At 40.4% G+C, this 12,674-nt stretch overlaps 1 protein-coding gene across 4 annotated transcripts in view; it reads left to right on the top strand.

Annotated features, from left to right (window-relative positions):
- Positions 1 to 12,674, top strand: part of ARHGAP21 (Rho GTPase activating protein 21) — a 127,018-nt gene that overhangs the window by 44,632 nt on the left and 69,712 nt on the right. For all 4 annotated transcript variants that reach the window (XM_064444792.1, XM_064444793.1, XM_064444794.1 and 1 more), the window contains one exon: positions 8,961 to 9,143. In XM_064444792.1, the coding sequence (XP_064300862.1) occupies positions 8,961 to 9,143 (183 nt within the window). The remainder of the gene's footprint in view (positions 1 to 8,960; positions 9,144 to 12,674) is intronic.

The raw sequence follows: 12,674 nt of genomic DNA, 5'->3' as shown, positions 1-12,674 counted from the left end.
TTCATACATTTGGAGTAGTCCTGTGTCACTTTGTTAAGCCTTTTCTCCTTACCCGGGCTTGGTTTGAGATAATTTATATGTATTATTGAATTGGGTTATTTAGTTCTGAGATGTATTTCAAAGTCTGTATTGGTGTCCTTACTGAACTCTGCTGCAGGCAGTCACTGCCTTTGTTACTGAATTAAAAGAATATTCCAGGCTTGTATTCCATCTGGGTGGGATTCACGCTCCTAAAAGTGGCAGGCTTGCTGCTGGGACCACCTCCTAGCAAATACCTAAATTTATGTCAGTTAGTCCCCCAGAAAGGACCTGTTGCTATGGCCACCTGGACTTAGTGCCATAATGGTGCATTAAATGATTAAAAGTGAGCTCCTGTGAGGGAGGCATCTAGACCTGTGGTCACTCCTTGGAGTGATGTTGTCACCTTTGTTGCCTTGCCCTTGCTCAGAAATGGCTCGTAATGGTTATCAGCAAGACCCATTAGCGGGGTGAGTGAGGGATAGCTGCTCACTGAGATCTACTGCCTAACTGCTGGTGGCTGCTTAGGGCCCGACTGCACAACCGAGGTGAGCAGCAAGCATGAGAAATGGCATTGCTCATCCTTGCCCTTAGTCTTATGGCAATCACTAATAATTTGTTTCCATTCTCCTGTTCGATACTGAAACCACTCATTGTAATAACTTTCTCTCTGTCTGAGGTCATAAAGGATTTGGATCTTGTTCTGGAGAACTAGTAGAGTTCTTCAGTGTTTTGCTGTTGTTATCCTTTCCAGTTCCTGCACCCCCCTCAGCTGCAACTCAAGAGAAATGTTATTGTTGGGGATTCTCAGCAAATATCCTGCACTTCGCATATTCAAACCACCTGCCCCATAGAAGATGAATGGAGCGACTCTGAGAGCTGATACTGTCCCTGAGTTTTGGAGTTGGAGAAGTCTTCCATTGGAGACTGATTTTTTTTTTTTTTTTTAATTTTTTTTCTTCCTTCCTCTCCCTGCCCTCATGAAGAGCTGCTGCGTGGAAGAGCTGTGCCTTCCAGTTCCAAAAACAGACTGTCTTCTGCTGTCAGCAATGGACCCAGAAGGAAGAGCTTGACTGGACCAGTTTTTTCTGTCTCTGTGAATGCCACCTACTGATTGTTGCATGGGTGAGGACTCATGCTCCATTTATCTCCACATCTCAGCTTTCTCTTGTGGTGAGAGTGGTTCTGCAGCTGTTTGATCTTCTGAGCTTTGAGGGCTTGTTTATATCTTCATTTCCAGTTTCAGGTGCTTCATGGCAAGGCAGCCTCCTCTTGATACCTGCTGAAAACAGGCTCAGCAGTTACTAGCATTGGGCAACTGAGTACTTCCTGGAGATTTCTTAAATATTTAGCACTGACGTGGACAGGAGGGAGACGGATACCTTCTCTGAGGGTCTTGCTACCAGTCAGTAGGTCCAACACAGTCTCTTGGATACAATCCATTTTCCCGTGGCCTGTTCTGCAAAAGAATGGAGGAATACTTAAGGTTGTTCTGGGGGTGGAAACCCTTTCCTCTTCTGTGCTTCAGTACATCTCCATGTCTCAAACTACCTCATTCTCTATCCAGGGTATGCTCTTCCAGTGTCACTCTGGAGATCATTCATCCTGAACTACTTTCACTCCAATCTGCTATGTTGGTTTTTTTTAGTGAAGTGCTGTTAATAACAAATACATGTCAGCACATAGTAAATGCCAGCAGTTATGTAAATATATTGTATATACTGTTGTGTATATTGTACTGTAAATTTGTATTGTATGTAAGTTGTATATTGAATTGAAGTCATTAGATTGGGGGAAGCTTTTATGTTTAACACTATAGTGATTTATTTCTACTTAGCAAAGTTCAGTTTGACATACAAACAGGAGGTGATTATACTTAGCCATGCCCAAGCAATGTTCATATTTCTAAAAGGGGACAAGAAAAAAGATGCACTTTCTGATTAAATTAGAAATCACAGGGATGCTTAATGGCAGGGTTTAAATGTGATGAGAATTTAGTTTTAGAGGAGAGTATGTACACAAGAGACTCAGAGATTACACAGGGAGACTCTCAAAGCAAAAATATTGTTTGAAAAAGTAGTATTTAAGGCAGAGGCTTTGCATACAGACATCTTTACAGCCTCAAGGCTGTATAATGTCTTGTTACATGAAGAAGGAGGGTGTGAGAGGGAAGTCCTGTGGCGCTGTCACAGCATGTAGGTAGAGGCAACTGATTCTTGTTTATTATATATCTGCCCTAAGCGTAAATCTATACATAAATTAAACAGTAATTAGTAATTATATATTTTTAAACTGTGTTGCTTGTTTAGTGTGAAGGGTGACTTTGGGGTAGTGTGCAAAGATAAATCTTCCAGTTTGACACTCAAAATACTGGAATGTTTAGGATTATTTGTTAATTATACAGGCTAACTTTGGTGTTAGTAAAGAAGGGGCAACTTCTTTGACTGGTATGCTTGCACTGCTGCAGATACCTTTGGAATTTAGCTTAAAGTTTCTTTAAAGTTTAGTAGTATTAGTAGTTTAGTTGTTAAATATTTAATTGATACACACACCCCCCCCTTTTTTTTTTCTTTGCCTTTTTTTTGGGTGTCAGCCAGCATCCAAGATCATACATCTAGGAATTTTGTAGATTTCCTTTTATCTGATCAGTTTGGCAGGCAGATTTCTGACCATCAGCATGGGCTCAGAGATACTGATGGTTTTATCTTCTAGCTACCTTACAAGGACAAAAAATGATGGAAGACTTCATTGAGGGAAGGACACTGTCAGTACCTAGACTGCCAATTTATACTTCCTGCCTGAATTTCTGTCCTCCCCAACATACATTCTACCTGTTTAGGGGAAGACTACAGGGTGTTGTCGAGCATGGAAATCAGCCAGAAGTCTGGACAAGTGGATATTTGACATGGAGGCCTACAATTATTATGTAGGATTTAGGTTTTCTGCATTCCAGTTTTCCTGCTGGTCCCTTTGCAGGGTTGGTTTTTTTTTTTTTTTTTTCCAGTGAGAGGTGAACATGTTGCTGAAGCTCAAAGTGATGGAACTCATTTGTTTTGAAGACAAAGCTGTGTCCTGGATACCTTCAGGATGGATTTGCTTAAGGTGTCATCTTTGAGTCAGTAATTACTTTTCTTCACTGGGAATGACTTCCTTCTGTATAAGGTGCTATCTGGACATTCCAGTCTGGTATAAAGAGATTAAAAATGTCTTAATCTCACCCTGCATCTTGAGACTATTTCAGTATGTGATCATTATTTTTGGCTTTATGAGTATGACCCAACTCCCTTGAAATCTTTGATTTATAAGCTTAAGGAGAACTGAAAGGAAAAGACTCATTTTGTAGCTTGTGTGAATGATCCTGTTTTTGAGGTGCTGCTGAGACAAAACATTGGCTGGCTTTCTCTGGATGCTGGATATACCTCTGTATACTGCAGAAGAGGATGGAGATAATGTACCTCGAAAGAAGTTGTATAACCTGTCCTGGTTTCAGCTGGGATAGAGTTACTTTTCTTCATAGTAACTAGTAGGGGGCTATATTCCCTTGTTTTGGTTTGCTTGCACATGTGGCTTTTACTTTACCTATTGAATTGTCTTTATCTCAACCCACCGGTCTTCTCACTCTTCTGATTCTCTCCCCTATCCCAACTGGGGGTGGGGGGTGGGGGAGGGAGCAAGCACCTGGGTGGGGCTTGGTTGCTGACTGGGGCTAAACCATGATGAACCTTGTACTTGGATATCTTAAATGTCTTTCTCAGATCTTTCTTAGAGGAAGTGTTACGTGTTTTAAGAACGCAGAGGAGCTGTGTGTTTTGAAGGGTTTGTGGTGGTTTTCTATCACATTGGAGGACCAGTGTTCTCCAGTGGATTGAACTTGTACTTTGTCAGAGTTCACTTATGTGCAGGAGTCAGATCTGTGATCAAGGAGAAAATTATAAGGGTCGAGGGGACATGTTGTCCTCTAGGCATGATACATTTCTTTACTTCATCATTTCTGATCAGGTAGGTGTACCAAAAAAAGTAGAAGTATTCTTGGGGGGGTATATTTATTGTTGCTTATTAACCTTTTTGTCGGCTTTTAGCAAAGCAATTTGAAGTTCTCTGTATGGTTGACAAAGAAGGTCAGTGGCTTATTATAACTTTAAAAATCATTAGTGGAAGAACCTGATTATTAAAGAACCAAAGGCTGACTTGCAGTGAAACCTGCCGTTGTTCTGCGGGTAATGTTTTTTTGCCCATACAGGCAGGGCTTTTTTTCCTGTCTGTAGCCTTAGCCAGAAAAGAGGTTTTTTTAAAGGAACTTATACTTTGTCACATAAAATAAGATTCAACTGTTCTAGAAAAGCCTGTTTTCTCTGAAATTGCAGGTATAACAGGGCAGTTAACTAAGTGATAGCTGCTTGGGTACAGAAACTAGGGAAAATAAATGACCTGATACAAGAAATATCGCTGTTTTCAAGTGAGCCTACCATTTATTACAGCATTTGGAATATCCTGTCTTGGGATGATTTTAGGGATTAATACTTATAATGAAGACCTGTTTTGCTCTGGCTTATGTCAGTAGTGACTACAAAAAAATAAGAATTGTATGATGGCTGTTGAATCCATAAAATCAGGTGACATCAACCCATTTTCTGTTCAGCATACATTCATCTAACTGAATTGCTATTTCAGGTATCACATTTCTTGGTGGACTAGCTGAAACTTGAGCAGTGCTAAATGCAGCTGAAGCAGGCCCTGCTTGGCACAGCCCACCTCCATGCTTTTATTTGAGGTATTGATAGCTAAGTCCCCTGGTTAGTCTGGTGGGTTTTGGTTTTTCCTTTTTTCCCCTAGCCTCTTTTCCTTTTTTCCCCTAGCCTCTTTTCCTTTTTTCCCCTAGCCTCTTTTCCTTTTTTCCCCTAGCCTCTTTTCCTTTTTCTCCCTAAATACAGATTTACGCTCCAGAAAGACTCACTTACAACGAGTTGTTTATTTATGTAATTTATTTGTGAAGTGTTCTATATGGTAGAAAAAAAAAGATAAAGTTTAAAACACACTTTAAAGCAAATCTTTATGTTGGTGCTAAGTGTTTTTAGAAATAATTTTGAACTAGTGTATTGCACACAAAAATGAAGTACAGATGAAAATTGATTACTTGCATCAACTTTGAAATGGCTAGAATGATTTTTTTCTTTTCAAGGATAGGTAGTGCAATGTATCAATTATTTCTTGTGTTCACTGTTCATTGTCTTCATTCATCTATGAAGATAGTATTCAGAAGTCAGAGTATACGTATTCATCTGTTTAGATAGTCAAGAAGACAATTCTTTATTGATAGTTTGTATTGCAATTACCTATGACTGTCACTTAAGGATTTTTAGCATGCTAAATACAGGTCTGTCCATAAATTGTTCAGAAATTTAAAAGAGGGGCTTTGGAGAGCATGCGAGTTGGGTGTGTTTACCTTTTTAAATTTTTTTTAGACTGATATAAAGGGAAATTATTGAGTTGCCATTTAATTGGAAATAGTATAATTTAAAAACATCAGTGCTATGTACTGATTCTACATAATTCTGTAATTGTTTGTTAAGGTCACAGTGATTCATGTAGTTCTTTAAGGTGCCATCTGATCTTTCATGGATGTTTTAATTGCTCAGAGAAAAAGGGTTAAATACGATATTAAAAACAAAGTATGCATTTTACAATGCACTTAAGCATCTGTTGTATGTCCTTGTAATTGCATATAACAGGAAATGATGCTTTGAGATACTTTGTGCAGAAACTTGTATGAAGAAATCCTGAGGGAAATGATGCTTGAATCATTTTTAGTACCCTGCGATTCTTCAGTCCTTGAACTCTCATGCATTCTGACTTTGATTTTGAGCATTGCATCTATAGAGGAACATACAGATCTTTAGTAAGGACTATGGGAAAATAATCTTTGGTTTGTTAGATTTTTATATGAAATGAAAATCAAATAATTTTTTATTCTCTTGAAATGCAAATAAGTCTACCCTAAAGACAGATCACCTCAAAGATATGAGTTATTTACGTATTTGTAACTTGATTAATATCATTTTTGGCTCACAAGGAAAACCATGTAGGAACTCTGCCTTCAGTAACATATTCTTGCCGATGTTAAACATCATCTGTTTCTTGCTTTCTGTCTTGCATCTTTGTTTAGTTTGTGTTTTTCAAAACTTTTCTTGTTCTTTTTAAAAGCCTTCTCTGGCAAGGGATTTTTCTGGTGGGTGTGATGTGGTTGGCCATGTCACAGGGTGACTCAACAGATGTTGACTCTCTTTTCTATATAACTTGGATTCTTGTTCATAGTGGTGGCTGAAAGTTGCTGTTACTGAATATGTCTCATGTTTATTATTAATATTGGCTTTTTGCATTGCCTTGTTGGCAGACCTCGCAGCGGGTCCAAGGATGGCATGAAGATAACCTTGCACTTCTGGCAGGCTCTTTCAAGAAATAATGATTTGACTGGGGAGTACCATTGTTTATGAACAGCTTTTAGTTCAGCAAATTCCATGAATGCTTAAAGTTAACATGAAATTACAAGGAAATTAGAGGTTCTCTTCTCATTACAGTCAAATGCTGCATCTCCCATTTCTCAGACCTGGCGAAGTTCTCTGTATGGCTGTATTTTGAACTCAGGTTACAGTATTTCTATACATAAACCTCAGTGATCCATTGTTATACATACTAAAATTGCCTTTAGGCTAATTAGGGAGGTTTTTATCAGAAAAAAGATGCAAATATATTTTTCAGTGCAACATTTAAGCTTACTGTTTACATATCCATAATGATAGGTGTTTGCTTATTACAATTTCTCAATCTTGTACAATATCTGCAGTTGTTTATAATTGTTCAAAACTTCCGTATCAAGTGTTGCCTGTAAAAATTTGAGAGGAGAACAAAAGATTGCAGGAGAATGTTAAATAGATGGATTGCTGCCCATCACTTAATGGGAAAAATCCCTTTTTTTTTTTTAGAGGCCAGTGATATTTTTTTATTAGGAGCTTTTATTTTTTGCCAATTTACGAGGATCAAAATGTTCTTACTGGCTCTGGTTTCTGCTCATGTCATGAGATTGAAAGGCTGAGAAGGGCCATTTATTTGTGCAGAACTGAAAAAATGTTGTCATGTTCAGAAGCTGAATAAATTGGTGGGGAACACCTCAATAACAAACCCCATCCTTAGGCTAAGGATTGTCTAACTTAATCTTTGCACTGCTTGAACTTTAAACTAAAGCCACTCGCCCTGACAGTTCCACAGTCCTTGCTGATTTTTCATTCCTTAGCTGATTGCACAGTCTTTTTGGTTTCACACAAATGATTTAAAATGTGAGTGAAGATGATAGATGAGATCAGACTGGGCTGAGATAGAGTCCTTGGTATTTATTACTGTTTTTCCAAAATCTGCTGATAATCCTTCTGGGCTTTTTAGAGGAGGGGGGCCCTGTCGGAGATTACCTGGTTTTCTGGTTCCAGAAGTGGCTCCAATTCTTGTCTTGGTTGTAGCACCAAGACCGTTCTCCATTTGTATGTTTTTCCTTGCTGAAGAACAGATTTGTTGGAGGTAGCAGGGGGCTGGTCTTTGAAGCCCTGGCTACTATTTCCTTGTCCTCCCTGTTGGATGTACCAAGATGTGGGTTTCTGAGGACAAACCATAGCATCTGTGTAGAAATGTGTCGTGTTTTACATACCTGAATGCAGAATGCTGTTCTGGAGGGTTAACTATCTCACCAAGCAGCCACAACACTTTCCTTACAGTAATATTGTTGCTGTCACTGTAGTTAAGTGGAAATGCTTTGCCTTCTCTGTAGATGTTGATTGGGCTTGGCTGGGCCCACCTTGCTGATAAGCACTGCAGTTGGAGATCCCAGTTGTAAAGCTGAATCAAAAAGGATTATTTTGGAGCAGCCCAGGAAGAAAACCAAGCACTAAATTCTGACGTGTACTAGCCAGTTGCTGAGCCCCAGCAGCAGGGCTACAGAAGGACAAGAAGACTATTATTTCTGTTTGAATACCCTTTGAATAGGCTATAGGCTCTGGTATCTAAATTTGTTTCACGCATCGTTGAACTAGAATATTTAGAGGAGGGTCATAGGTTTTTGCATGCTTTCTTTGTATGTCTTCTGCCTCTGATTCGAAACATGTGGTGTGGCACTCACTTTGAAAATTGAAATGGAAGATTTCATCTAAGTCTGAGAAGATAAAAATATTTATAATAAAGTTTCTTGAGTCATAGGCATATAAAATTACCCTTAAGAAAAAAACCCAAGATGTCTTGTTTCTGCATGAGAGGAGGCATTGCAGTAGGACTTTAAAAGGAAACTAGACCTTTTTACTTGTGTATTTAGAATTTGCATAATAAAATGTTCAGAGAAAGTAGCTATGGGTGGAAAAAACAAAGGTGAAGTCAGAGGTATGACTAGAGGAAAGGGGTGTCTTGCTGAAGAAGCCTAACAAGTTGCATATGTTATTCAGTTCTGTTTTAATTGTTGTAAGTGAGGAGATACTAGGTTGAGAAAACTGTGTCTGCGCTATAAGTGAGGAGGAGATGAGTTGTTTTTGTATATATGTGTGTGAGCTATGTGCACCCAGAAATGAGGTCCCAGAAGGCACATGTTTGTATCTGCAGAAAGCAAAGCACGCAAGCTGTACGCATTTGTTGCAGTTCATTTGAGCCTTTCACTGTTTTATGTTGACTTTCTTGATGTCTAACTTCATTTAAAATTTAAGAATAATTCTGTATGTGATAGGACCAGAAGTGTAATATTGTAAGGATGCTGCTTTATAATACACATTTCTTCAGAAAATACCAGTGATCATTAAGTTATTTTGGTTACAGGGGGAGAAATTATATTTTCAAGTGCACAGTAATGTATTATTGGTTTTTTTAATCTTTAAATTATCTAAATTACTGACTCTGTGTGTGTCTTTTTATTTTAGGCAGCAAAAAATAAAGATGGAAAAGAGCAGAGTGAAGCTATATCACCATCGGAGGAAGAAGAAGCTTTTTCTTGGCCTGGTCCCAAAACTGTTGTGCTAAGGAGGACATCTCAGGGTTTTGGCTTCACCTTAAGACACTTCATAGTTTACCCTCCAGAATCTGCAGTACAGTTTTCTTTTAAAGTAAGTGAAATTAATAATGAAGCACTTATATGTAGCTTTACTACACTTCTTCGGGTCAAAAATCCAGCTTGCTTGAAAGTAAGACACAGATGTGTCTTACAGAGATGAAAGATCCCTTGTGTGTAAGGTGGATGGGCTCACTTATTGCGTTATTTGATAACCATGCACTGATCTGTTCCAAGAAAATGGAATTAACGGAGTATGAGCTCACCTGAGTTAAAAATATTTGTTACCATGGGTAAGACCAGTGGTTATTGTAGAATATGGAAATATTTTTCTGGAAATTTTTATTTTAGCAAAAGCCAGTGTGATTAGTCTGTACACCTTCTAAAGTGTAGACTTCAAGGATGTGAGGCTTGGGTTTTTTTTTGTTTTGGTGGTGGTGTTGTCCCCCCTGAACTGAAAATTTGTCGTATTGTCATACAAAGAGAATAGCCTAAGCATTCTAAAATGAATGTACATTAGAAAGATGGGTTGTGTTTCTATATTATGTTCTGTCTGCTGAAAAGAACAACAATCTGCAAATAAATAGTTCTAAATGTTAAGTAGCTAATTGGTCTGCATTGCTCAAAGGGTGTATGTGTGCCTCTTTGAACCTTTTGAAAGTCGCTGTAGGTACCTGGTGTTGAGAAAAAGTCCATTTAATAGTGATAGAAATTTGAATGTTGACAAGGGTTTTTTCCTAGTGAGGTAAAATAACATTTGCTCATTTTAAAGTCAACAAGTATGCAAGTTCTCATAATCTGTGCCACCTTTTTTTTTGCTTTTGCAGTTAGGCTGAAGAATAGATTTTAAGACGGGGAATGGGTATATGGGTATTGAAGTTTCACGATCTTTCCAGACAGCTAAGTGACTCATGTGTCTCTGTGGGAGCCTTTTTTTATTTTTTCCATGTGGCTATAAGATTTCCACTGAAGTAGAAAAAGCTTTGCAGGAGAAAGTTGGCACACTTTTCTGGTTAACTTCAGCTATTCAGCCTGCACTTGAGTGCCAAAATTTTTTCCCCTTGACAAGAGTCACTGAAGCTAACTGGAAGCAAGACTATATAACCTGTTTTGAAGGACAGAAATGTTGGGATCACCTGATAACTGTTAAGAGAGTCAATATCTGGTTGAATTCTAATGTGAAACAGAGGAGGGAGGGTGGGGAAGTCTTAGCTGACCACTTGTTAGCATCTCCCAACAACAACCCCTATTCATGCTGAGGGTGAAAATATAAACAGCATGAGCAGGCTGAATCTCCTTAACTAAGAAGTGACTGGATAGGTTTCTTTGTGAATGTGTTACTAGATCTCTCTGAGGAGGACGATATCTTTTTCACATGCAGAAGGAGATAGGCACAAGGAAGGGCAAGTACTATAAAAAAGAAAAGTCAGCCCTTCCCATCTCATTCACATCTGATGGTTTCTGAGAGACACCCAAGCAGTACGTAGTGAGCCTGATACCTGTAAATCTCGAGGCGTGTCTTGAAGTTCTACCACCCTCTTTTTCTGCAAGAGAGCTTTTACAACTTTTTTTTTTTTGCTGTTTCTTCTATGATGTGTCTTAATCTGGTTAATTCATTCCCATTTCTGGCTGGTTTTTTTTCCTTATTTTTTGAAAAGGAAATGTTGAGATTGTTGGATAGATCTAATACCTTTATTCAGGGCATTCAGTTACATCTAAAGATGATAAGGTTCATTTGGACAGAGCCCTGGTCAATACTTCTATAAATTAACCTGAACTGTTGTATGCTCTTCTCTTCCTTTTGCTGTCCATGAGGTGGTAGAAAAAAAGAACAGATCTTCAAAATTATTACTCCTAGGTCTTCATAAGGTGGCTTTTATAGAAACCTAGGTACCTAAGTTATCACAGAATCACAGAATGGTAGGGGTTGGAAGGGACCTCTGGAGATGTTCTTGTCCAACCCCTCTGCTTGAGCAGGCACACCCAGAGCAGGGGGCACAGGAATGCATCCAGGCGGGTTTTGAATATTTCCAGAGAAGGAGACTCCACAACCTCCCTGGGCCGCCTGTTCCACTGCTCTGGCACCCTCACAGGAAAGAAGTTTTCCCGCATATTTAAGTAGAACTTTCTGTGTTCTAACTTGTGCCCGTTGCCCCTTGTCCTGGCGTTGGGCACTATTGAAAGGAGCCTAGTCCCACCGTCCTGACACCCACCCTTTAGATATTTATAAGTATTGATGAGATGCCCCCTCAGCCTTCTCTTCTCCAGGCTGAACAAACCCAAGTCTCTCAGCCTTTCCTCTTAACGGAGATGCTCCACTCCCCTGATCATCTTCATCATTCGCCACTGGACTTGCTCAAGCAGTTCCACATCCTTCTTGAACTGGGGGGCCCAAAACGGGACACAGTACTCCAAATGTGGTCTCACTAGGGCAGAGTGGAGGGGGAGGATAACCTCTCTCGACCTGCTGGCCACACTCCTTTTAATGCATCCCAGGACACCATTGGCCTTCTTGGCCACAAGGGCACAGTGCTGGCTCAGGGTCAGCTTGCTGTCCACCAGCACTCCCAGGTCCTTCTCAACAGAGGCACTTTCCAGCAGGTCAACTCCCAGCCTGTACTGGTGCCTGGGGTTGTTCCTCCCCAGGTGCAGGACCTTGCACTTGCTTTTGTTGAATTTCATGAGGTTCCTCTTGGCCCAGCTCTCCAGCCTGTGCAGGTCTCGTTGGATGGAAGCACAGCCTTCTGGTGTATCAGCCACTCCTCCCAGCTTGGTATCATCAGCGAACTTGCTGAGGTTACACTCTATCCCATCATCCAGGTCATTGATGAATATGTTGAACAGGGCTGGACCCAGCACAGACCCCTGGGGAACACCACTAGTGACAGGCCTCCATCTAGTCTCTGCTCCATTGATCACAACCCTCTGAGTTCAGTTGCTGAGCCAGTTTTCAATCCACCTCACTGTCCACTCGTCCAACCCGCACTTCTTTAGCTTGCCTGTGAGGAGGCTATGGGAGACAGTGTTGAATGCCTTACTGAGGTCCTGATAGACAACATCCAGTGCTCTCCCTTCGTCAACCCAGCCAGTCATGCCATCGTAGAAGTCTATCAGGTTGGTCAAGCATGATCTTCCCTTGGTGAATCCATGTTGACTGTTTCTGATAACCTTCTTGTCCTCTACATGCCTGGAGATGACCTCCAGGATAAACTGCTCCATCACCTTTCCGGGGACAGAGGTAAGGCTGACTGGCCTATAGTTCCCCAGGTCCTCCTCCTTGTCCTTTTTGAAGATTGGAGTGACGTTTGCTGTTCTCCAGTCCTCGGGCACCTCTCCTGTCCTCCATGAACTTTCAATGATGATGGAGGGTTCAGCAAGAACATGCACCAGCTCCCTCAGGACTCGTGGGTGCATCCCATTGGGGCCCATGGATTTGCAAGGATCCAGTTTGCATAAGTGATCTCTGACGCAGTCCTCAACCGATAAGTCTTCCTTTTTCCCCGATTTGTCCTCTCTTCTCTGGGGGCTGAGTTGCCGGAGGGCCAGCCTTAGCAGGAAAGACCAAGGCAAAGAAGGCATTCAGTAA

This window comes from Phalacrocorax carbo, chromosome 2, assembly GCF_963921805.1.
Source record: "Phalacrocorax carbo chromosome 2, bPhaCar2.1, whole genome shotgun sequence".
Lineage (NCBI taxonomy): Eukaryota > Metazoa > Chordata > Aves > Suliformes > Phalacrocoracidae > Phalacrocorax > Phalacrocorax carbo.
This window is presented reverse-complemented; position numbering and strand designations above follow the sequence as displayed.